The sequence below is a fragment of the Triticum aestivum genome, chromosome 3B, assembly GCF_018294505.1.
Source record: "Triticum aestivum cultivar Chinese Spring chromosome 3B, IWGSC CS RefSeq v2.1, whole genome shotgun sequence".
Taxonomy (NCBI): Eukaryota; Viridiplantae; Streptophyta; class Magnoliopsida; order Poales; family Poaceae; genus Triticum; species Triticum aestivum.
Genome location: NC_057801.1, coordinates 640,804,883 through 640,829,677, shown reverse-complemented (window position 1 = coordinate 640,829,677; position 24,795 = coordinate 640,804,883). Strand labels below are relative to the sequence as shown.

Genomic DNA, 24,795 nt, shown 5'->3' with positions numbered 1-24,795 from the left:
AACCGTGCCGGAAGGTTTTGGCGACGAGTGCCCTTGAGGCCGCATGGTGGCCGCACTCGCCTTCGTGGACGTTTCTGAGAATTGCTTGGCCTTGTTCTGCCTTGACACAGCATTGGTAGACGCCAGTGACGCTGCGCCTGGCCAGCTCTCTGTTGACTATGGTATAAGCTGCTGCTCGGCGTTGCACTTGCCGAGCCAAGATTTCATCAGTTGGCAGCTCTCTGTTTACTAGGAACTTTAGGATGGGCTGGGCCCATGAGGGTGCTGCTATTTCTTCAACTGCCACTAGTGCGACTTGGACAAGGGCGGCTGGGCTGGGAGGCGGCGGGTTGGAGTCCGCAGCCGCTTGCTGACTTGACGAAGTCCCCGGGCCGACTGGAGCAGTCCCCAGGCCGAGTTCTGGAGTCTTTGGTCTTGTCACCGCAGTCCCCGGGCCGGGTTCTGAAGTCCCCGGGCCGGCTTTGACTGTGGCTTTCTTGGAGTCGGATTCGACTTCTTCGGGTGGAGCCGGCACAAAGATTGAGTCTGATTCTGGTGACGGCTTGAGGAGGCGCCGAAGGGCGATGCCGGATGGTATTGCTTGGCGGGTGGAGCCGATTCGTGCCAAGGCGTCTGCTTGGTCGTTGTCGTTCCTTCGCACGTGGAGGAACTCGCACCCCTCGAAGTATCCGCTGAGTTGCTGCACAAGGAATCGGTAGCTTGCCATGTTTGCGTCCTTGGCGTCCCAATCGCCAGATGATTGCTGGACCACCAAGTCAGAGTCGCCATAACACAGGATCCGGCGAATGCCGAGTTCTTTGGCCAGCCGGAGCTCGTGGATGAGCGCCTCGTACTCGGCCACGTTGTTGGAGGCGGCGAAATGAATCTGCAACGCATATCTGAGCTTGTCACCCTTGGGGGAAGTGAGGACGACGCCGGCTCCCAGGCCGGTGCGCATCTTGGAGCCATCGAAGTGCATCCGCCAATGGGTGGAGTCGGGCGCTGATGGCAGATACCGGGTCTCGGCCCAATCAATGAGGAAGTCGGCCAGTGCTTGTGACTTGATGGCGGTGCGGGGCTCGTAGTAGATGGTGTAGGGAGCCAGGTCGATGGCCCATTTGGCCACTCGGCCAGAAGCATCTCGGCTTCCGATGATCTCGGCTAGTGGGGTTGTGCAGACCACAGTGATTGGATGCTCCTGGAAGTAAGGCTTCAATTTCTTGGCGGCAAAATGCACGCCGTAGCACATCTTCTGGTAGTGGGGGTAGTTCTGCTTGGAGGCCGACAGTACCTCGCTCAGGTAATATACCGGTCTCTGGACAGGTAGCGCCTTGCCTTCCTCCTTGCACTCGACTACAATGACTGTGCTGACTACCCGGCTGGTGGCGGCAATGTATAGGAGCATGGGCTCTTTGGGAGTCGGAGCCGCCAGCACAGGGGGAGTAGTCAACATCTTCTTCAGTTGAAGAAAGGCCTCGTCCGCCTTGGGAGTCCATTCAAAAAAGGTTGTCTTCTTCATGAGCTGATACAAGGGGAGAGCCTTCTCGCCCAGCCAACTGATGAATCGGCTGATGGACGCCAAACAGCCGGTGAACTTCTGCACATCTAACAGTCGTCTGGGTGCTTCCATCCTCTCGATGGCCTTGATCTTCACAGGGTTGCACTCTATGCCGCGTTCGGAGACCAGGAAACCAAGGAGCTGGCCGGCTTGTACTCCGAAGATGCATTTCTCGGGGTTGAGCTTGATCTGGAATCGGCACAGGTTCTCAAAGGTTTCCTTGAGGTCTTCCAATAGAGTTCCACGTTTCTCCGTCTTCACCACCACGTCATCTACGTACACGTGGGCATTTCTGCCGAGTTGCTTGAGGAGGCACTTCTGCATGCAACGCTGAAAGGTGGCGCCGGCATTCCTCAAGCCGAACATCATGGTCAGGTAGCAGAAGGCACCAAACGACGTGATGAAGGCGGTCTTCAGTCTGTCAGCCGGGTTTAGCTTGATCTGGTGATATCCTGAATATGCATCTAAGAAACTCAATAGCTCGCATCCGGCTGTGGAGTCTATCACCTGATCAATTCTCGGCAGAGCGAATGGGTCCTTGGGACAGGCTTTATTGAGACTTGTGTAGTCGATACACATCCGCCACTGCTTGTTTTTCTTCAGCACCAGTACTGGGTTTGCTAGCCACTCTGGGAAAAACACTTCCATGATGAAGCCGGCTGCCAGGAGCCGGGCTATTTCTTCTCCAACAACTCTTCTCTTTTCTTCTGACAGGCGGCGCAAGGGCTGCCTGATGGGCTTCACATCAGATCGGACATGTAATTTGTGCTCGGCGAATTCCGTCGGTACACCAGGCATGTCTTTAGGGGACCATGCGAAGATGTCTCGATTCTCACGGAGGAAATCGACGAGCTCGCCTTCCTATTTGCTGTCAAGGTTTGCGCCCATGACAGCGTACCTCTCCGGGTGCTCCGGGTCCAAAGGTATCTTCTTCGTTTCTCTGGCCGGCTTGAATGATCCTTCTGCTTCCGACTCCTTGGGGTCGGGCGACAACTCGGGCTGCTTGCCGGCCATCGCCACGACCCGATCAAGAAGCCGTTTCTCAGCTGCGATCACCAAGGACTCGGCCAGCCGACTGCTTTTGTCCGCTCAAGCGGATGACTTTCTGTAGTCGCCAGCCACGGTCAGAATTCCCTTGGAACTCGGCATCTTCATCTTGAGGTAGGCGTAGTGGGGGACAACCATGAACTTGGCCAGAGCTGGTCGGCCAAGCAGCGCATGGTACGGGCTTTCAAGGTCCACCACCTCAAACCAAATTGGCTCTCGGCAGAAATGATCTTTGTCCCCAAAGAGGACATCTATCAGGATCTTGCCGATTGGTGAGCAGGGAAGGCCAGGAACAATGTCGTGGAACACAGTCCGGCTGCTCTGAAGCTGTCTTCGCTTGATTCCTAACTTCTCCATCGTATCCTTGTACAGGATGTTGATACTGTTGCCTCCATCTATCAGCACTCACGAAAAGCGAGCGGCCCGCCTGTCTGTGGCGAGTGTGGCACCTAAGACCAAGGCGTAGGAGCCTGGACTCGGCATTACCTCTGGGTGATCGGCTGTGCTCCAACTGATGGGCCTTTCGGACCAGTGCATGAATTCTGGAGTGCTTGACGCGACTGCATTCACCTCTTGCTGCTGTTGGCGCCTGCTGCGCCGGTCGTCTACCACACTTGTGAACACCACATAGGCTCCGTGCTCATCTGGGAACTCGTCTTGTATCGCGCCGACTGGCCTGACAGCCGGCTGCTGGGGCGGCTGTGGTGGAGGCGGCCCAGCAGGCGGGGGAGGGAGTAGGCCGTCTCCCTTGGCGATTCTGGTCAGCCAGTGGCATTTTCAGGTGGTGTGGTTTGACGGCTTCGCGCCGCTGTGGAACTTGCAGGGGCCATCCAGGGTCTGCTCGTAGGAGAAAGCCGGCAACCAGTTGGACTTGCCGCCCTTCTGCCGCTTCAACGGAGGCGGTCCCTCCGGCTGTTGGTCTTCGACTGTCGCCACTTGCCGGCTGTTGGAAGCCGGCTGTGGGGCCTTGCGCTTGTGGTCGTTCTGCTGTTGCCGCCGACTGGTGTCCCCAGCCAAAGTTCTTGGAGCCTGAGGGGCGACTTTGCCAGTCGCGCTGACTTGAATCTCCGCCTTCATGGAGGAGTCGGCCGTGGCGTACTTGTCTGCTGTGATCAGCAGTTCATCGAGGGTCTCCTGCTCGTCACAGAGAAGCTTGTGCTTGAGGAGGGTGCCTTCTCTGCACCCGGCAGTAAAGTACTCGATAGCCTGCACCTCGTGCACGCCCTCGCAGGAGTTCCGAAGCTCGCCCCAGCGCGTGAGGTAGTCGCGAGTGGATTCGTTGGGGCCTTGCACGCACAACGAGAGTTGGCGAGGCTTGGGAGGTTGCTTGTACGTGCTCGTGAAGTTGCAGACGAAGGCCTCAGTGAAGTCGACCCAGTTGTTGATGCTGTGAGGCTTCAGACTATTCAACCATGTCCGGGCCGAGCCCTGGAGCATGAGCGGGACATATCTTACCGCAACACGCTTGTTGTCGTTCGCTATATTGACGGCTCTGGAGTAATCGATCAGCCAGTCCTCCGGCTTCACGGTGCCGGTATATTTGGGCATGTCTCGGGGGAGCGTGAACCCTTTGGGGAAGGGCTCATCTCAGATGCGGGGTCCAAAATAGGGAGGACCCAACTCGTCTTCTTCTTCCAGCGCCAGGGATCGGTGGAGTCGGTCAATCCGGTGGCGAGCGTCGTTCTCTCCGACTCCCTCTCGGCGGCCGAGGCGGTCGCCGAGAGTCGGATGTTCCACGGGCGGTGGGGAGACTCGCCTTTCTCTGCGAGGAGGGGGAGGCAGATAGTCGTCCCGCCGTTCCACCGCTTTGGGGCGGCCGTCTTGGTCGCGCTCGATGGTGATGCGAGTCCGACTGTGGCTGACAGCCGGCTCCTTGTCCTTCTTTCCGCGGGCCCCGCCAGTCGGTGTCCGAGATGTCGTGCCTTGGTCTCGGCGGGGTGGCGGGTCATTGTTTTGTCACTGCGGCGCCTCTGTGCGGCAGCCGGCTTCATTCTGCGCGGCAGCTGCGTCGAGGAGCTGCTGAACTCGCTCCGTCATCATGCGGCGCTCTTCACCCTCGAAGTTGTCGAGCTCGTCTGCCGCCGCCTGGGCGGCGCGGATGTTCTTCGCGGGCATGGCATACACAGGGCGATCAGCCCCGAACAGATTCGCGATTGCCACACCGCGTTGTCGGACCACGCCTAGGCGGCTATGCCCAGTCGGAGCTGGCGAGCCGCCCACGGCGCGATCCATCTCGCGCTGGTAGGCTTCTAACAAGCGCCTCATGCTTGCCAACTTCTTCGTGCCCTCGATAAGCTGAAGGCGGCGTGCCTCCAGCGTCTTGGCGTCAGCGTCTCCCGGAATCGGCGCGGTGAGGTCTCGCAGAGCCGCGTTGAGCGGGTCGTGCGCTCCCTCACTGGAACGCTCGCCGTGATCGAGGACGAGAACCTCCGTGACGGTGCTTCCGCCGCTCCCCGCGCAAGGGAGCGGCTCGTCGTAGACCACCATGTTGGTGGGAAACGCGTCGAGCGACGCGGTGTCGGAGTCGACCAGCATCGGGTCGGTGGATCCTATGGACTCCAGGTCCACGGCAGGCTCGCCGGCGACGTGGAGTTGGTCGAGGAGACCCGCGAGGAGGCTCTCGAGGCCGCTCGTGCCTGCGTCGGATGCAGGCTCGTCGGAGAGGCGAACCTCACCGATAAGCTCGGTGAGGCAACTGGCCGCGCAGGCGATCTCAGCGCCGTGCAGCGCGTCGGCGCAAACACCATCTGGCGTGTCGGGCTGGCTGTGCTCGCCAGGGAGGAAAAGGGTTCCCGTCCAGAGCAGGTCTCCGGACGACGGTGCACCTCGCCCCACGGTGGGCGCCAAATGTCGGGGGTTGGGTACGACATATGCCAAAGGATGGCTTATCATGGTGGGAGCGAGTAGAACGTCGCCGGTGCCCGAAAGCAAGATGAGGCGAAGACATGCACGCCGGCGGAACTTACCCTGCTTCAGGGCTCTCCGAGGAGATAACACCCCTACTGCTGCTCTGCGGGGTCTCCGCATGGTCACTATGGCAAAGTGGTTACAATGGTGCTCCTGGAGCTGTTTCTGGAGGTAGGAGAGGGCGAGGCTAGCTCTCTCCTTCCTATGCTCTAAGGTCTATCTCTATCTGGGTCCGAACCCTTTGCATGGGATTCCCGGGGGGTTTATATAGGCCTACCCCCCAGGGGTGCAATGGTAATCTGGCTGGGCACGGGTCCCAGCCGTCTGTCTCTCAGGCCGTCGTCCTCTCTGCCGACTACAGGGGCCCGCCGACTGGCGGGCCCCGTGGACAGGCCTGATACTGTCCTGATGACGCTGGCTTGGTCGTGTGGTTATGGCAACAGCGCCGCCGTCCGGCGTGCATTCAGTGTCGCCATTCCCCGTCTTGTCTGGTTAATGGCGTGCGGGGCCCGTGGGAGGGGTCGGCCGACTCCGGGGGGCCGACTCCCACGGGTCCGTCTTCAGGGCGCTCGTGCCGTCTTTTGTCTACCCACTGACAGGCGACCCCGCCGTCCTTGGGTCGTACAGGCAGGCGTCGTGGGCACAGTGCGCCGCCCACTGTGGCTGAGGTCAGGGCAGGCATGGCAACAGTGTCGCGCCTCGCCGGAGATCTTCAGCGATACGGCTTATTGTAGCCATGCCGGCCCCTTGTAAGCAGGGGGGACGGCCACGCCGTGGCCGTATCCCGCCTCGCCCTTCGAGACGAGGATGGAGTCGCGGGCCGACTCTCCATAGCCGGCCTCTCTGGAAGCCGCCGGCCATGAGTCGGCTTATCTCGGAGTCGCCGTCCGGGACTCGACATAACTTGGAGTCGTCCCTGGGACTCGGCATAACTTGGAGTCGTCACTGGGACTCGGCATAAGCGGCGCTACTCATCCCAATGTCTTGAAAGGTTCTGGGACTCGGGTTAGCCTACCCGTGGCCCATTACTCTGACAATGACAATGTGTGAATCTTTTTTCTTTGCAGTGATTCCCAAAACAGTTTACTCAAGGTTAACTCTCAAACTACATGATTGGTGGGCATGCAAAGGTTAAAGTATTTCTACCAGAACACGACGATTATCTAGATGTGTTCATGAAGACAGTGAAGGATGGGCGGTCGACCATCACAAGGGGTTGGACTAGAGTCGTGCGTGCCTTTTGCATGTAAGACGGCACAATATGGGCATTCCGCTTCACCTTAGTCAGCAACCAGGATGTATTTCGCCTCTTTCTTTACCGTCTTTAATAGTACACGTATACAACTTTGGTTCATCATTTTTTATTTGGTGTGTATGTAATTCTTGAACATATGTACCTGTGAACCGAATAATGCATTGGTTGTTTGAACCTGATGGATATGAATAAAGCTATAGCATACTTTCAAATTCAAATCTGGTACAATTTGAAATAGCAACAATTAAATTACGTTGAAATTACTAGTGTATTCAACATTCATATGAATGTGGCATGTCACTCTCCTTCACCCTAATCTCGTTCATTGGTCCCTTCTAATCTACACCACTATGCTTCGATTGAAGATAAGTTATACACGAAAAAGATGCACATCGATGTTGTGGTTGCATTCAGGCAATCAGTTCGTGAATTCATGTATAAATGTTTGATTTTGTGTTTATGTTTGAAGCTATTTTGGATGAAATTTATCAAATTCATCGCGCATGGTCGATCGTTTGAAATTTCCTTTAACGAGTAGGCAATAGCTTCATCTTGTTGTTTCCCGCGACCTTCATGCTGTATGTATTCTAATTTGACGGCTGTAGACAAGTACATATACATCTCGCTAGTCTCTTCTAATCTCCCTAGTGTACCGTACAACGGTCCTTCGAACGTGTGGGTGTGCTCTCACGTGTCTGTGTGTGTGTTGTTCATATGAACGTGTGTGTGTGTGCGTGTACTCTGTTGTAACCTCTTTATTCACGTGCAGATGTTAACTCCTAGTAATTACTCCCTCCGTTTCTAAATACTTGTCTTTCTAAACATTTTAACAAGTGACTACATATGAAGCAAAATGAGTAAATCTACACTCTAAAATATGTCTACATGCATCCGTATGTAGTAGTTATTTGAAATGTCTAGAAAGACAAATATTTAGGAACGGAGGGAGTAGGATGCATGTATGCAACCAAACGTTGTGTCATGTGTCAGCCCAGCCCAATGCAAAGGACCAGAAACTAGGGGGTTGCGTTCATGATGCATGCAACCCATATACAAGTAACCTAAAACTACATTCGTACGGCGTATCTTGCCCCAGGCTCAGGTCAGCCTTACCCATTTTTCCTTGGGAAGTGTTTAGGAATGGCGCACCGGCTGAACCGTTTCGCCGATCCCACGCGGGCCACTCGATCGAAGCGACGCGCAGCGCATCGTACGCTCGCGCTCCTCCCGATCCCCTTCTTCCTCCTCCCAATCCCCTTCTTCCTCTTCCTCTTCCTCGCGTCGCGCCGCCCTCTTTTTCTGCCCTCTCCTCCCCACCCCTTCCCCATCCCTTCCCCCTCCTCCCCCCACCCCTCGGTCGCAGCGCCACGCGCTCCCCTCCCCGCTCGGAGCTCGCGGCGACCATCCCATCCCGCCGGCGACCGAGGGAGCTCGTAGCGCCCGGATCCTCCCGCGTATACAAGTGTCGCAACCGTCACCTAGAAAAGCTTCAACACCCGTTAAAAAAAGCTTCAACCATAGACATAGAAAGCTTCAACGGCACTGCACAAAAAGGGAAAGCTGCAACCATTGTTAGATTTTGCTACTACCGGCAAAGCTTTTTGCTACATCCATCAGGCAGAGCTGCAACCTCGCGAGGACGACAATGATTTTTTTGCTGCAACCGTAGCAGGATTTTGCTACTACCGTTGGAGGTTTTTGCTACACCCTGCATCTTTTTTTGCTACATCCGGCATCGTTTTTTGCTGGAACCAGTCAACTGTCCGCTACGAACGCCAACGCGACAGAAGCTGCAACCAGGGTAGAGAAATGCTACAACCGGTGTATAAGTTTGCTACTAGCGGCAATGGAAAAGCTTCTGAGCGGCACGAGGAGAAATCTGCCACCGCGGAAAAAAGGCTTCAATGGTGGAAAAAGCTTCAAGCGGCAGTGGAAAAGTTTCAACGAGCGGAAGAAAAAGCTTCAAGAGCTAATGACAAGAAAAGCTTCAACCGGGGGTGCCGGGCGACGACCGGCGACGAGGGCCGCGACTGGGGGCGAGGCCGGCGACAGGCGGCGATGGGACGGCGAGCGGGGGCGAGGACGGCGACCCGGCGGCGACGACGACGGCGACCGGGGGCGAGGACGGCGACCGGGGGTGAGGACGGCGCCCGGCGGCGAGCTGGTGATACTTCAAGGTCGGGCCACGCAGCGTCCATGGCGGATGGATGAAGGGCGATGCTGCTGTTCGTGCGTGCGAGAAAGGGGCGATGCTACTGTTCGTGCGTGCGTGATCTAACGGCTCCAGGCAAAACGATCTGACGGTTGGCAGCTGACCGGCCGAATCGTTCGGCCGGCGCACCAGCGCAGATCATCGTCCTTTTTCCTTTGCAACCTCTGAAAATCGCTACACGTAACCAAGCAGGCCCACACCGTCTCCTGCAAGCTACAGCCCATGCAAAAGGGTGTGGTGTCCATGTTGCTGCCAGTGTAGTGTAGCATTGCATGTGCCCTCTGCTAAGATGGCAAAGGAACAAACGTGCTCATCGCGATAGAACGATAATCCCTTCCACAATATATGCATATTCGATTTTCCAAAAGCCAAACATTACTATCGTTTATCAAGTTTATTGTATAAAGTATCAACAACTAAAATAGTAAATAAATAAGATTTACAAGTATTCTTCATGATGAGTCTAATTATACTAATTTTGCATTATAAATGTTCATCTTTTCTCGTAAAAAAATGGTCAAAATAAACACATTTGACTTTTAGAAATAAAAATGCGCACTACATTGTGACACGTGGGAATACTAGTACATACCAGCACATACGAAAATGTCAACACACGATGTTTTGTTAATTTGCTGGCGACATGATTTTAATTACTTCCTACGATCTCAATATAAGGACCAGCCCCTCATTCCACCCCACTGTGACTACGAAGAAAACGACCGGTTGTTGTTCCCACAAGTAGCTAATTGCGAGCTACTTGTAAGCGACACTCGTACAGCCCCAACTTCGTGGTCCTAAAGAGAAATAGTCACAGTAAGCAAGGATCACAAAATTAATTATCTTTCTGTACTGTAAAAAGAAGTTCTGACCGCTGTACTTTGCTGCTGATCTACTACCACTGTGAATATCGGTCCCCTCATAGGCCATAGCCCTGTCCGGTGAAGCACTCGGGGCTACAGGACCAGCTTGAATATGGGCCAAGCCAAAAACTGCCGGTGAAGCACTATAGTGGGATGCCAAACCTCAGCCTCTTCAGGTTCAAGGATACTTTACCTAGGAACTACTAGGATAGGATAGGACCCCGCCTCTTTGTCTCGGCCTGCCGCCGTTGGAGGGAAATTCAAACGGCGCCAAAAATTTCACATGGTTGGGGTCAGGTGCCGACAAATGGAAGCTAGCATTTGACCTGGGATTCAAACGCACACTTTGTGCTTGTGTGGTTCTGCTGCTATTTGACTTGGAGTTCTAATTTTATACACTCCAGAAATGTCACCGCAAGCTTCCATTTGCGTCGCTTACGTACTCCACCTATTTGCAAAAAAAAAAAAAATGAAGTACTCCTCCTGTTGTTTAGTTGCCCATGTCTCCGCCCATGTGAGTCTGTGACATAAGCAAACAACTCATGCGTTTTTTAGTGATAAGAATAAATCATGCTTTAAATCTAATAATTTGCTCGAGGTTGACTACTCCACATGTCAGAGAATGCGCATTAAAGCCCGGCCCTGCCAGTTCAAATCTCTAGGCACATGCTGCCGGCCTGCTGCCACTGCCACTGCCATGCTCATCTTCCATATCAGTTCTAGGGCCAGTTCTTTTGGGTAATTCTCTCCCAGAATTGTCAATTAGCTAGGAATTGTAGAAAAATATCAAGTGGCAATTCTGGGAAAAGCTGGAGAGGGGGTCAATTCTGAGAAAATTGACCAAAAGAACTGGCCCCTAATATAGCCCAGCAGGCCACGCGAGGAAGCGCGCCAGAGCATTTTGAATCCCCTCGTACTGCTGCTACAGGCCCGCCCAACGCTCCCGTTGGCTCCCCTCGTATTCTGCATATTCCAACAACATACTGCAACGGGCGGGGCGCCACCACGGCCATGATGGTATGGTAGAACATTACTGTACAGTATTAGTACAGTACTACACATTTTATAAGCAGAGAGTGCACTTGTTAAGCAACACCAGTGGGTGGTTTTGAGTTGATAAAGAAGGGAATGGGCGAGCAATCAGAGGCGACACGCTCGCACAACCAGCGTGACAACGAGCCGCGACCCAATCACCCGACGGGGGCCGTGCCACTGGTGCACCACCCGGCCGGTGTGTCTCGGCAACGTGTGAGCCACATGGGCGCCGGTTGCACCAGCTCGGACGCACCCACCTTTCCACCGACGCAGACAGCAGACCACTGAACCGGACGGACGGCCAGGTTGCTACTGGTAGTAGTAGCAATGATGGTAGGTACGGTACGTGGAGTAGAGCCGTTCTAAGCGACAAAGCAAAATACAAACGACCGTACTATTACTTGGGAAGAATTTGGTCTCCCAAGAGGCTCGATACCGGCGGTTGAGAGCTAGCTCATACTACGAATTGTCTCAAAAAAATTGGCACGACTTGTAGTGGAATAAACTCAATTGCGAGAGGATTTTTGCCTAATTTCTGCATTAGAGCATAAGTTAGAGCGGAATCTCACCAATAAGTTACAGCTTGGACTGAACATTCCGAAAGTGTTTTAGCATATATCCTTCTCGGCAAGAAGTACGACAAGAATCCAAGAAAAGGCATTCCAGAAAGAAACATTTGGGAACGCGGCAATCCGCTTTGTCTGATCGTGCCATGGTGCCCTTCAACGAGATACGAATCGGATTACAATCTTCCCCCAATTCGCTGCCAAAGGCATCAATGTGTTTTCGCCACGCACACACACAAAAAGAACATCGATGCGAAAGAGAGAGAAAAGTAAGGATCAGCTCGCAAAATTCTCGACAAGTGGCGCGACCACTTTTGATCCGGACCGAGGCCTGCCCTGTACTCGACATGGAACAGGGCGAAAGCGGGAGACGGCGCCCAGAACAAAGCCAGCCACATTGACCGGGTCAGAGCAGAGCGGCACGGCGCAACGGGACGACAGGATGGAGCCATGCGAGGCCGTAACGGAATCTCCACTCGCCTCACACCCCTGGCCACGCACGGACGGAACGCCGGCTCGGGCTGGCGGACAGGGACCAACGATGGAAGATTCAGAACAGGTCGCCCATCCCGGCCCCGACCTCTTATTTTACACGGGTGGATGGATCTCGCAAATAATGGAGGCGTAGAATTACGGGGATCCAAACACAACACAGGCGTCGCTGTCAGACCATGACATGAGCCGTGAAGATGCAAGATACCGGGGGGGCGACCGGAGAAGATTCTTTCGGAGGCGGATGGCCCGTTAATTCCAATTGGAACCATCAACTATACAATTAAGAAAGAACATAGTACACCATCTTCCTAAGCAACTGTACGTCACATGATTAGACTTTTGCGTGGAGGTAGCAGCACAAGTGGACTGCACCCACCACCTCACCTCTGTTCAACCTACTCCAAGTGTAATTAATCACTGAGCTAGTATGACACTCGCCCAATTTCACATGGAAAAATAATTCGGAAACAAAATGCAACAATGAGGAAAAGCCCAAGCACCGAACAAAAAACACCACTATATCTTTCCTTATTATAGAAGAGAGGGGTTCCTTATTCATGAAGCAACCGAACGATGCCAAAAGGGATGATATGATGGTACACATGACTGAAGTGGAATTGCAACAAAGCAAATCCAACTAATGGAAACATGGAGCTCTTATTTCTTACTTATATCTTACAGCGACACCTTTCCGAACGGCCGATGATATTTTCCCGATCATCATCGCCTTTACACAGCGAGAGCTAGAACTAGCAGGCAGCACCATACCTCCGAAATTTCTTCGTCGGAACCACGACACTTTTATTTCCTCCCAGCAGCAACCTACGGAGGCCATGGATTTTGTTTCTCCTCCGTTGTTCGTCCGCGCCCATCCATCACCAACCGTCCTCCAAAATAACCAATATATCACCACACGCACGCACGCACGCACAAAAGAACGCCTAACGCTGATCGATCGACGCTACCGCCACCGCCTCCTACCTCTAGCTAACTTCTAACTAGCGCTAACCATCGATAATAGTAATAGTAATATTAAATATGGTAGTAATCCATGGAAACGGGGGGGAGACGGGCGATGCGTCTCAGTACGTCCACTCCTGCGGGAGATTGACCTCGCAGGCCACGGCGAGCGGCGGGGAGTGCGCGGCGGCGGTGGCATTGGCGTTGTGCTCGCGCTTCTGGCTCGCCTGCATCGCGTTGCTCCGGCTGACCAGCGCGTCTGCGAGACAAAATATAAAAGGAGTTCGACATGTCATTGATGGATCTTCATAACCCCAAATAAAGATGCGATTATCATTGGCGTTGCTAGTGCGTAATGAGAAGGGATTAATTGCTTACCGTGATCAAGAACGAAGGCTCCGGGGTAGCAAGGGCGGGCGCCGAGGTCCTCGACGTTGAGATTGAGCGCCTGCACGACGCGCGCCGGGAGGAGAACCGTGGAGCAGCCTGAGGCCAAGCAGAACCGCAGGATTTTTAGCTAAATAATACTTTTGGGGGACATGACAGGACAGGCAAAGGAAGTGGGGGCGAGAAAGGGGGCGCACTTGGTTTCTTCTTGGGCTCGGCGGGCGCGCCGGCCTGCCGGGGGATGAACACGCCGGTGCCGGTGCACTCGCGCTTGGCCCCGGGTGGGGTGAGGAACACGGCGCGCATGCCGGCCGCGGAGGGTGGGGCGTGGTGCGGGGACTTCTGCAGCGGCGGCCAGGCCGAGGGGCTCAGCCCGAGCGGCCCGACGTCGGTGGAGCCCCACGCCATGGCCGCCGCCATGGCCAGCTGCTGCTCCCGCTGGTGCTTCATCAGCTGCTGCTGCTTCAGGAGATGAAACTGAAACCCGAAATCATATAAAACGTCAGAGAATAATCCCGGGAGAAACGAAGCGGAACAGCTTGTTGAAGGCGGTGTATGACAGAGGAACTCACACGAGCGACTTGGGCCTGGCGCTGGGCGAGCGAGTTGTTCGGCGGGTACTGGTAAGGGCCGACGGGCTTTGGGGACGGAAGCAGCGGCGGAGAGGTCTTCCTCGCCGGCGGCGCGACGCCGGTGCCATGGATGGGGGGAGTGTTGACAGGCACGGGGACGCTGTCCACGCCCAGGCGGGCCACCTGGCCGGCCGCCTCGTGCAGCAGGTCCCATGGGTCGGCCGGCTGCTGCTCCAGCGGCGAGGACGGCGGCGAGCTGACCTGCGAGGCGCCGCCGGTGGGGCTGTCCTCCCCCGAGGCCTGCAGCACGCAGAGCGTGGACTGCGGAGACCCAGACATCACCTCCGCCTGGAGCGCGAGACACGGAGAGAGAGAGAAACAACAATCAGATGCTTCCAAACAGGAACAGGGATGCCAACCCAAACCAAGCCAAGAAGCGACGGGACGAGAGTCCAGAAACGGAAAACCAACCTTGGGAATGGCGCGGTCGCCGGCGTCGCAGTCGAGGCCGGCCACGCGGCGCGAGAGCCCGCCGAGCCCGTCCTCCTCGTCGCTGTCGCTCCTGGCCGCCGACGCCGCCGCCGCGGCGGCCGCCGCCTTCTCGTCGGAGAAGAAGTCGTCGTCGAGGAACTCGTCCGGCAGCCAGAAGCCGGCGCCCGCGCTGTTGTGCTCCTCCGCCATTTCAGCCCGAGAAGGAACAGCCTGCGTGAAGCGTGGACGGAACGACCCCCTACCCGAATATTATAGGCGCGAGCGAGGGCGAGGGACGGAGGCCAGAAATCGCCGCTCGGGGAAGAGATAATTACGCCCAACACGTACGGGGTGGTGATGGCTGCCTCTCCTGCCACTAATGCTTCTCACTCCTCACAAACTGTATTTATCTCCCCTCTCTCTCTCACCGGACGGAAGACGGGCGGACGGACGGGGGAGAAAAGCGGCGGGGTGGGGGAGGAGGAATGTCAAGGACGGCGAGCCGATTGGAGGTCAAAGGGATGGATGTGCGGGTGGTTTATAAAGAAAGGGGAGGGGCAAGAGTTACCCCCGGGCGAATTGTTCAAAAATGTAGTAAAGGTTAATACCATTGCGTTTGCGGTGGTGGTGGCGCCGGCGTGTTTTTTGTGCTCCTCCACGGGGCCGCGTTTCTAATAACCGGCGGGGTTAAGTATGGGTAACATGGCTAAATTAACCAGCTCTTTTCTACGGCTCATGCGCAGCGTCTGGAGGAGAGGTTTCAGTTTCACCTCACCGCGTCGTGTCATCCCTTCTGGCTGAACCTCAACTCATGTGACTTTTGCCTCTGGAAATGGCACCCAATAATTGTTTCGCTTCATGGATTTTTTGGCGTCGCGTTCGTAATGTCGTGATTTTGGTACCCACCCGACCCAACCCACTGGTACATTGCGTTGTTGGGTGGTCGTTCAGCTAATGTGCGACGAAACAACATCGTATGAACAGCGGAAAGTTCCATGGGGTTCACACCAAGGCACTGAACCGAATCGAACGTGCGATCTAGGCAGATCAGCGCGTTATTAGAGGGACCATTCACAGAAGTGGTTTCACGCGGAAAACAACGTGCCCCCACCGAAATGCCACCATTTTGGTGATACTTATTTGTGGTAGTAATTAAATTACTGCCGCGTTGGCGTGCGCGAGGAAGAAGCTTGGGCGTCACGAGACTCGCGTCGGGGCCCAAGAGTTTGCTGTACTCGTGTCACCGTGCTGTCCAGCGGCCGCATTGAATTCGTGACCGGCTCTCGGGTCACGGCCAGGTGTACTGCCTGTGGTAAACCGGTAACGGAGCGTCTGTTCGTGCGTTGCGTTCGTGTCGTGCCAGTCCAGACGTGAATATACGTGCCGTGCGCGAGCGCCAGTGAGCCCGAGAGTGGCGTGCAACAATCGTCCAGTCGTCCAGATTCGCTGCCGTACGAGGGATGGGAACCTTTTCTCCTCGGATCCTTGTGAACCACCGTTCCGCTGCGCGGGGGACGTGGGGGGTCGATAGATTCCGCAACGACCGGCGACGGAAATAGCGTGAGATGAGGTGAGGAGGCGCCGTCGTTCCCGGGAGAAAGAAACGTGGAAGCGAGAGGCCGTGGACGCCGGACGCGCGACGCCCCATGCGGCCATGCCTTTCGAGGAATCGTGCTCCGGTTTAGCGGGAGTGGGCGGGGCGAAGCAAACGTGCAGACGTGCGTGCCATACTTTAAAGCGCCCAGGTTTGCCGCAGGTTCTTATCTTAGTTTTAACAACATTGTTCCAGGCCACATATTTCAGGCTTCCAACAGAACCAGGTTAATTAGTACGTACTCCGCTTGATTAGTGAATCATTATCTTTCGTCGGGTGAAAGATCCGTGCGCATTGGCCGTCGCGTTCCGTTCGGGTATGCGAGGGAGGCACGTCCTTTCGACGGACGGACACTGTCGCCGGTCCGGCACGCCTCAAGCGCGGCACGTCGGCCCGTGTTGTGTGCCAGCCCGTGCGATTCCCGCGCCGCTGCTCAACAAAGTGGCGACACAGCACGAACTTGGGACGTTTGGGGAACACCAAAGGATTATAAAACAAAACTAGTGGAGCTTAATCTAGAGAAGATGGATCAAAGGTGCTGCTGGATCGTGGCGTCTGTCTCCGCGAAGCCCGCAGGCTAGCTCCCGCTGCTAGCGGCAAGGCTGGCCGAGCAGGCAGCATATATAGCCCGTGCATTGTTTGTTCTTCCCAACCACACGTCCACGCCCAGTTCTGCGTAAAATTGTCGCCCCTACTGTATGGTTTTTCTTAGACCATTGTATTAATTTAAGTGTATGCAACGGTGGTGGTGGTCGAGTAGTGACAAAGGACCCCGACGACTCACTCACCAAAACAGAAGATGTTCTTGTTGTGGATCAAGCCAGCAATTTTGAACATTTCCCAGGAAAAAACTACATTTAAAACTTTGACCTCTTTATGTTTGCTATAGTTAAAAAATTGCTTGTTGAATATTTATATTGGACACATCAAATATATGTTTAGATTTGGTTTTGAAACAAATTCCGTAAGCACCTGCGAAATTTTTTAACAAGGTACGACATAGTTCGAGTTCAAAAAGAAATTTCACGAGGAATAATTTTGAATAGCAGAGGTCTTCTACACTTGGCTAAACGAAGGGTTTTAGAGGAAACTTGTAGATAACAAAAGTTTGATTCCTTGCTTTCTCGCAATCCGGCAGACCCAATTTTAGTTTCAAGTTTTTTGGTACTATTTTAGGTGGGTTATTACCTTCAAGTTTTTTGGTACTATTTTAGGGGGGGGGGGGGGGGTAGATTTCATATGGTATTGTCTTCCATCCCAAGGAAGGTCCGGCGAGGGTTTTACCTGGTGTTAACATGGCCTCACTTGAAGTGAGGAAATTAGATGTGGGCGATTCTGCTTCAAATTTCACGTGCGGACGAAAGTTGACAGCTTTTATTGGGATCTTGTTGCGGTGTATGGCGCGGCGCAACCTGAGCACAAACTCGGATTCCTATATGAATTAGTACGTATTTGTGGGGACGAGAAACTTCGTGTTCTCGTGGGGGTGATTTTGACACCACTGGTAGACAAGATGAAAAGAGAGATGGACATTCATTTTTAATGCTATTATTAACAATCTAGATTTGAGGAAGATCTCTCTTCAGGTTGTAAATATACATAGGCTAATGATCTTCCAATTCCAACTTATGAGAAGCTAGATCGTGTGTTTGGCTTCTATGGATTGGGAGCAAAAGTTTCCTCAACAATGCGAGCGTTACAAAGGGGGCTCTCGGATCATAACCCTCTACTTGTGGATTCGGGTGAGGCAGCCCACTTAGGTAACATAATGACCTTCTCATTTGAACTTTCATGGTTCGAGCAAAAGGTTTTTTAGAGATGGTACATGCGGGATGGGCAAAAGAGACGAGAGGCAATACGAATATTGAAAGATGGCAATTCAAAATCCGACATCTTAGATAATTCCTGCGGGGTTGGGCTAAGAATCCCAGTGAATTATTGGTCGGAGGTATAGACTACTACATGTTATAGATGATCATGGTATTAAAGCTGAGGTGACTCCTCCCGGTTTAGCAGAATATGCTGCTAAATGCGAGGATGAGGGTGAAGTTTGCTAAATTATTGAGAGAGGAAGAGATTCACCAGACACAACTTGCTAAAGTGAGGTAGGGCTAGTAATACCCAGTTATTCCATTCGATTGCAAATGACAAGCATATGAAGAAGAATATTATTAGGCTTGAACAAGATGAAGGGACCATTGTCGGTCAAGAGAACTTGCTATCATACATCACAAAATTATAGTAAGAGATTATTTGGAGCCCCCTATCTAATTTTATGTCTTTAAAGGAAGACATACGGGGCGAGATTATGCGACTATGTCTAAAAGAGAATGCGGTGTTGACTGCCCCCTTCATGAAGAAGATGGTGTATGATGCAATTCTTCAAATGAAGAATAATAAAGCATTGGGACCGAATGAGTTCCTCGCAGAATTTTGTCATTGATGTTGGGGTGATTAAGGGGGACTTGCTTCACATGTTTCATGATCTTTTTAACGATGAGATGTAATTGTTCAAGTTAAATTTTGGGACTATGCTTACTTAATAATAAGGAACAGGCGGTGAGGGTTGAGCAATTTAGACGATTTTATTATTAAATGTTAATTTTAAGATTTTTATCAAACTGGCTACAAGTAGACTGGTATTGATTGCTCATTGTGTGGTCCTACCTATGCAAGCTGCCTTTATGCCTGGCCGACACATCCTATAGCAGTTTGTGGTTCTGCATGAGACAATGCATGAAAAACACTCAAAGAAACTGGATGAAGCTATTTTCAAAGTAGATTCTGTAAAGTCCTCTGATAAATTCAAATGGCTTTTTCTGCAACAGTCATTGAGGATGAATGGTTTTATGAGGCTTGGAGGAACTAGGTTGAATCTTTTGTTCAGAGAGGTAGCGTGGGGTTGAAGGTAAATGATGACATTTGCCATTACTTTCAGACTCACAAAGGTCTTCGGCAGGCTGATCATTTATGACCGGTATTGTTTAATATTGTCACAAATATGTTGGTTGTCCTATTTGGTAAGCAAAGGAGGACGGTCATGCAGATGGATTAATCCCACACATAGTAGATGGGGGAGTTTCTATTCTGGAATATGCGGATAACGACGACGCTTGAGCTTCATCCCTTTCTGAAGTTGTTGCTGTTGAAGAACCTCCTTGTCCTTGTGGTTTCATGAAATGGTTGGTGCGGATATGGTCATACTTGTAGTTTGCCCATCGCGGATATTTTCGCTTATTTTTTCCACGCTTAGGCATAGCATTGGTCATATATGACTTTGCTACTTGCCGAATTGTGTGTGTGTGTGTGTGCGTGTGTGTGTGTTGGTGTTCGTTGTGTTTGCATCGCTTGATTCTTCCTTTTGAGTTTATAAAATCCACACCTTTATCAAAAATTGTGGATGACATGATCATTTTCATGGAACATGATCTAGATAAGGCGGTGAATATGAAATTGGTGTTATGTTTTTCTGAACAATTATATGGGCTTGAATAAATTTCCATCGGAGTGAATTGTTTTGCTTTGGATGCGCCAAAAAGGTTAAAAACAGTTACAAGCAATTGTTCAAATGTTAAATTGGTAGTCTACCATCCACGGTATCTCAATTCATCATAGGAACCTCACCAATAAAGAATGAAAATGCATTGAGGATATATTTGAGAGAAAAACTAAGTTATTGGACGGGTAAATTAATGTCATATGGAGACAGGTTGATTCTTGTGAATCCGGTACTCGCGAGTTTTACTATCTTCATGCTATTTTTTCAAGTTCCCATAGGGTATGAAAACGATTATATTTCCACCACTTAAGAATTTTTTGGCAGAGTGATGAACGTAAGACCAAATACAGCTCGGCGAGGTGGGATGTTTGCTGCGTGCCAAAAGACCAAGGGGTTTGGGATCAAGAATTGATACGTCTCCAACATATCTATAATTTTTGATTACTTTATTCTATTATATTATCAATCTTGGATGCTTTATATGCATTTATATGCTATTTTATATCATTTTTTGGACTAACCTATTAACCCACTGCCCAGTGTGAGTTCCTATTTATGTGCTTGTTTTTTACTTTTTAGAAAATCAGTATCAAACAAAGTCCAAACATGATGAAACTTTATGGTGATTTTTTGTGGACCAGAAGGGGCCCTACAAGGTACGGGGGAAGGCTAGAAGCCTTATGGGAGAGCCATGAGCTCACCAGGTGCGCCCTAGGGGGTAGGGCGGGCCTCCCGAGCCCGTGACTCCCACGCAGCTCCGTTTGACATAATTTCACCTCTATACATTCGCAAATATTCTCAAACCAACAGAGAGCCACGCGAAACACTTTTTCCGCAGTCGCAAACTTCTATTCTTCCGTGATCCCATATGGAGGCCATTTCTGATACTCTGCCGGAAGAGGAATCGGTCACGGAAGGCTTCTACATCATCCTTGATGCCTTCCGTTGATGCTTGAGTAATTCACCATAGACCTACGGGTCCATAGCTAGTATCTAGATGGCGTCTTCCCCCTCTTTGATCTTCAATAGAATGTTCTCCTCGATCTCCTTGGAGTTATATTCCATGTAATTTTCTTTGCGGTGTGTTTGTTGGGATCCAATGAATCATGGGTTTATGATCAGTTTATTCATCGAAAGTAATTGAGTCTTTTTCAAACTTTATTATGCATGATTGTTATATTTTTATATTTCTCTTTGACCTAACCGCTTGGTTTGGCCAACTAGATAGATTTATCTTGACTCGGAGAGGCGCTTTGTAATGGGTTCAATCTTGCGGTGCTCTATATCCCAGTGATAGAAGGGGAATAGTCACATACATGTATTGTTGCCATTAAAGGTAAAACAACGGGGTTTACTCATATTGATTAGGTTTACTTTGTCTACATCATGTCATCTTGTTTAAGACATTACTTTGTTTGTCATGAACTTAATACCATAGATGCATGTTGGATAGTGGTCGATTGGTGGAATAATAGTAGTAGATGCAAGTAGGAGTCGGTCTACTTGTCTCGGACGTGATGCATATATACATGATCATTGCCGTGAATATGTCATAATCATGCGCTTTTTCTATCAATTTCCCAACAATAATTTGTTCACCCACCATATGTTATGTGTTCGAGAGAGAAGCCTCTAGTGAAAACTATGCCCCCCGGGTCTACCTTTATCATATTATAAAAAACAACAATACCTTGCTGCAATTTATTTACTTTTATTTTGTTTTGCAATTTATCTGTCCACCTATACAAGATTTGATCCTTGCAAGTAACGAGTTCAAGGGGATTGACAACCCTCTTGCCCGTGTTGGCTACAAGTATTTTCTTTTGCATGTGCAGGTGTTGTTCACGAGGCTTTGCGTGATTCTCCTATTGGTTCGATAAACCATGGTTCTTGCTGAGGGAAATACTTATCTCTATTGTACTGCATCTCGTCTCCTCTTCAGGGGAAATCCCGATGCAGCTCCCAAGTAGCAAGGATCTTTAGATAAAAATTAAGTTTTTTCTTAGCAAATGGCTTAATAGACCCGCTTCGGAGGATGGGGAGTGTGCATTTAATAATTGCGCAAAAACTTCTTACACTCAGTGACGTATCTCAAGTCAACGTGCAACCGTTTGATTCACCATTCTAGAAGGGTTTGCTGAAAACTAAGGTTGCTTTTTTCAATAGGGGCAGGTTTCATACTAGTGATGGCCAGATGATACTTGCGATAGGTGTCGGGATTCCTTAAAAAGGAAGGGTGATGTAGTATAGTAGCAGATAGTATTTTCCTCTGTTAAGAACCAAGGTTTATCCAATCAGTATGAGACACCACACAAACAAGATAAGCGGCACTTGCACACACACACACAAAGGAAATGGTTGCACCCAACGAAGGCAAGAGGGTTGTCAATCCCCATGTTCTCACCATTTGCAAGGATTAAATCTGATACTGGTAGATATATAAAATAAAATAAAAAGGAAAAGGAAATAACTGCAGCAAGTATTTTTTAGGGTTTTTTGTAAATATGGGAAATGGACCCGGGGGCCATAGGTTCACTAGAGGCATCTCTCTCGTGAGCATAGCAATGGTGGGTAGACAAATTACTGTTGGACAATTGATATAATAGCGCATAATTATGATAATCTTCTTGGCATGATCAATATATACGCATTACGTCCGTGACAAGTACATCGAAATCAATCTGCATGTACTACTATTACTCCACCCTAAGATCGCTATCCAGCATGCATCTCAAAGTATTAAGTTCATGATAAACAAAGTAACACTTTAAGCAAGATGACATAATGCAGACAAAGTAAGAACAAGCAATGTATTCGAACCTTCTCGTTTTATACTTAGTAGCAACAATACAATACGTGTCTTGCAACCCCTCTTGTCACATAGTAAGGATAATACAAGATTGAAGGTACTATGAAGCAACTCTCCCACTGAAGATAAATCAATCTAATTGGCCAAATGAGATAGATAGATCGGAGATAAATACAAGGCTATAAAATCATACATAAATAAATATCAGAAAAACACAAATACTTTAATGAATAATCTGATCATAAATTCACAATTCATCAGATCCCGACAAACACGTCGCGAGAATTACATCGAATTAATCTCCGAAGAGATCTTTGTATTGAAGATCAAAAGGAGGGAGAGAAATCCATTTAACTACTACTATGGACCCGTAGCTCATGTGGGAACAACTCACACATCATCATGGAGGAGCAAAGTTGATGAAGATTGTCTCCCCAATGGTTTCCCCCTCCGGCAGAATACCAGAAAAGGCTGTTGGAAATATGCCCTAGAGGCAATAATAATTAGTTATTATTATATTTCCTTGTTCATGATAATAGTTTATTATCCATGCTATAATTGTATTGAAAGGAAACTCAGATACATGTGTGGGTACATAGACAACACCATGTCCCTAGTAAGCCTCTAGTTGACTAGCTCGTTGATCAATAGATGGTTACGGTTTCCTAACCATGGACATTGGATGTCATTGATAACGGGATCACATCATTAGGAGAATGATGTGATGGACAAGACCCAATCCTAAGCCTAGCACAAAGATCGTAGTTCGTATGCTAAAGCTTTTCTAATGTCAAGTATCTTTTCCTTAGACCATGAGATTGTGCAACTCCCGGATACCGTAGGAATGCTTTGGGTGTACCAAACGTCACAACGTAACTGGGTGGCTATAAAGGTGCACTACAGGTATCTCCGAAAGTGTCTGTTGGGTTGGCACGAATCGAGACTGGGATTTGTCACTCCGTGTAAACGGAGAGGTATCTCTGGGCCCACTCGGTAGGACATCATCATAATGTGCACAATGTGACCAAGGGGTTGATCACGGGATGATGTGTTACGGAACGAGTAAAGAGACTTGCCGGTAACGAGATTGAACAAGGTATCGGATACCGACGATCGAATCTCGGGCAAGTACAATACCGCTAGACAAAGGGAATTGTATACGGGATCGATTGAGTCCTTGACATCGTGGTTCATCCGATGAGATCATCGTGGAACATGTGGGAGCCAACATGGGTATCCAGATCTCGCTGTTGGTTATTGACCGGAGAACGTCTCGGTCATGTCTACATGTCTCCCGAACCCGTAGGGTCTACACACTTAAGGTTCGATGACGCTAGGGTTATAAAGGAAGTTTGTATGTGGTTACCGAATGTTGTTCGGAGTCCCGGATGAGATCCCGGACGTCACGAGGAGTTCCGGAGGTAAAGATTTATATATGGGAAGTCTTATTTTGGTCGCCGGAAAAGTTTCGCACTTTATCGGTATTGTACCGGGAGTGCCGAAAGGGGTCCGGGGGTCCACCTGCCCCGGGGGGGCACATGGGCTGTAGGGGGTGCGCCTTGGCCTATATGGGCCAAGGGCACCAGCCCCAAGAGGCCCATGCGCCAAGATATAAGAAAAAGGGGAGAGTCCTCAAGGGGGAAGGCACCTCCGAGGTGCCTTGGGGAGGATGGACTCCTCCCCCCCTTTGGCCGCACCCCTTCCTTGGAGGAAGGGGCAAGGCTGCGCCTCCCCCCTCTCCCTTGCCCCTATATAAAGGGAGGGGAGGGAAGGGCAGTCGCACCTGAAGCCTCTGGCGCCTCCCTCCCTCCCGTGACACCTCCTCCTCTCCCGCAGGTGCTTGGCGAAGCCCTGCAGGATTGCCACGCTCCTACACCACCACCACGCCATTGTGCTGCTGCTGGATGGATTCTTCCTCAACCTCTCCCTCTCTCCTTGCTGGATCAAGGCATGGGAGACGTCACCAGGTTGTACGTGTGTTGAACGCGGAGGTGCCGTCCGTTCGGCACTAGGATCTCGGTGATTTGGATCACGACGAGTACGACTCCTTCAACCCCGTTCTCTTGAACGCTTCCGCTTAGCGATCTACAAGGGTATGTAGATGCACTCTCCTTCCCCTCGTTGCTAGTTCTCCATAGATAGATCTTGGTGACACGTAGGAAAATTTTGAATTTCTGCTACGTTCCCCAACAGTGGCATCATGAGCTAGGTCTATTGCGTAGATTCTTTGCACGAGTAGAACACAAAGTAGTTGTGGGCGTTGATTTTGTTCAATATGCTTACCGTTACTAGTCCAATCTTGTTTCGACGGTATTGTGGGATGAAGCGGCCCGGACCGACCTTACACGTACTCTTACGTGAGACAGGTTCCACCGACTGACATGCACTTGGTGCATAAGGTGGCTAGCGGGTGCCAGTCTCTCCCACTTTAGTCGGAACGGATTCGATGAAAAGGGTCCTTATGAAGGGTAAATAGCAATTGGCATATCACGTTGTGGTTTTGCGTAGGTAAGAAACGTTCTTGCTAGAAACCCATAGCAGCCACGTAAAACATGCAAACAACAATTAGAGGACAGTCTAACTTGT

General features: G+C 51.0%; 1 protein-coding gene across 1 annotated transcript; it reads right to left on the bottom strand.

Moving 5' to 3' along the window:
* Positions 1 to 12,508: 12,508 nt before the first annotated feature.
* LOC123071419 (uncharacterized) lies at positions 12,509 to 14,821 on the bottom strand. Its single transcript, XM_044494962.1, has 5 exons — positions 14,308 to 14,821; positions 13,837 to 14,184; positions 13,462 to 13,741; positions 13,256 to 13,363; positions 12,509 to 13,136 (listed from the first exon to the last, which is right to left on the bottom strand). Exons 1-5 carry the CDS (start codon positions 14,515 to 14,517, stop codon positions 13,000 to 13,002), a joined length of 1,083 nt encoding a protein of 360 aa, XP_044350897.1. The 5' UTR covers positions 14,518 to 14,821; the 3' UTR covers positions 12,509 to 12,999.
* Between the last annotated feature and the right edge of the window lie 9,974 nt (positions 14,822 to 24,795).

What these genes read in the sequence shown, in the direction of transcription:
- LOC123071419 (XM_044494962.1), bottom strand. Translation starts at nt 14,517, where the DNA reads ATGGCGGAGGAGCACAACAGCGCGGGCGCCGGCTTCTGGCTGCCGGAC. An exon ending in GCGACCGCGCCATTCCCAAG is followed by an intron (nt 14,185 to 14,307) that starts GTTGGTTTTCCG and finishes CTCGCGCTCCAG; the next exon opens with GCGGAGGTGATGTCTGGGTC. An exon ending in CGAGCCCAAGAAGAAACCAA is followed by an intron (nt 13,364 to 13,461) that starts GTGCGCCCCCTT and finishes GCTTGGCCTCAG; the next exon opens with GCTGCTCCACGGTTCTCCTC.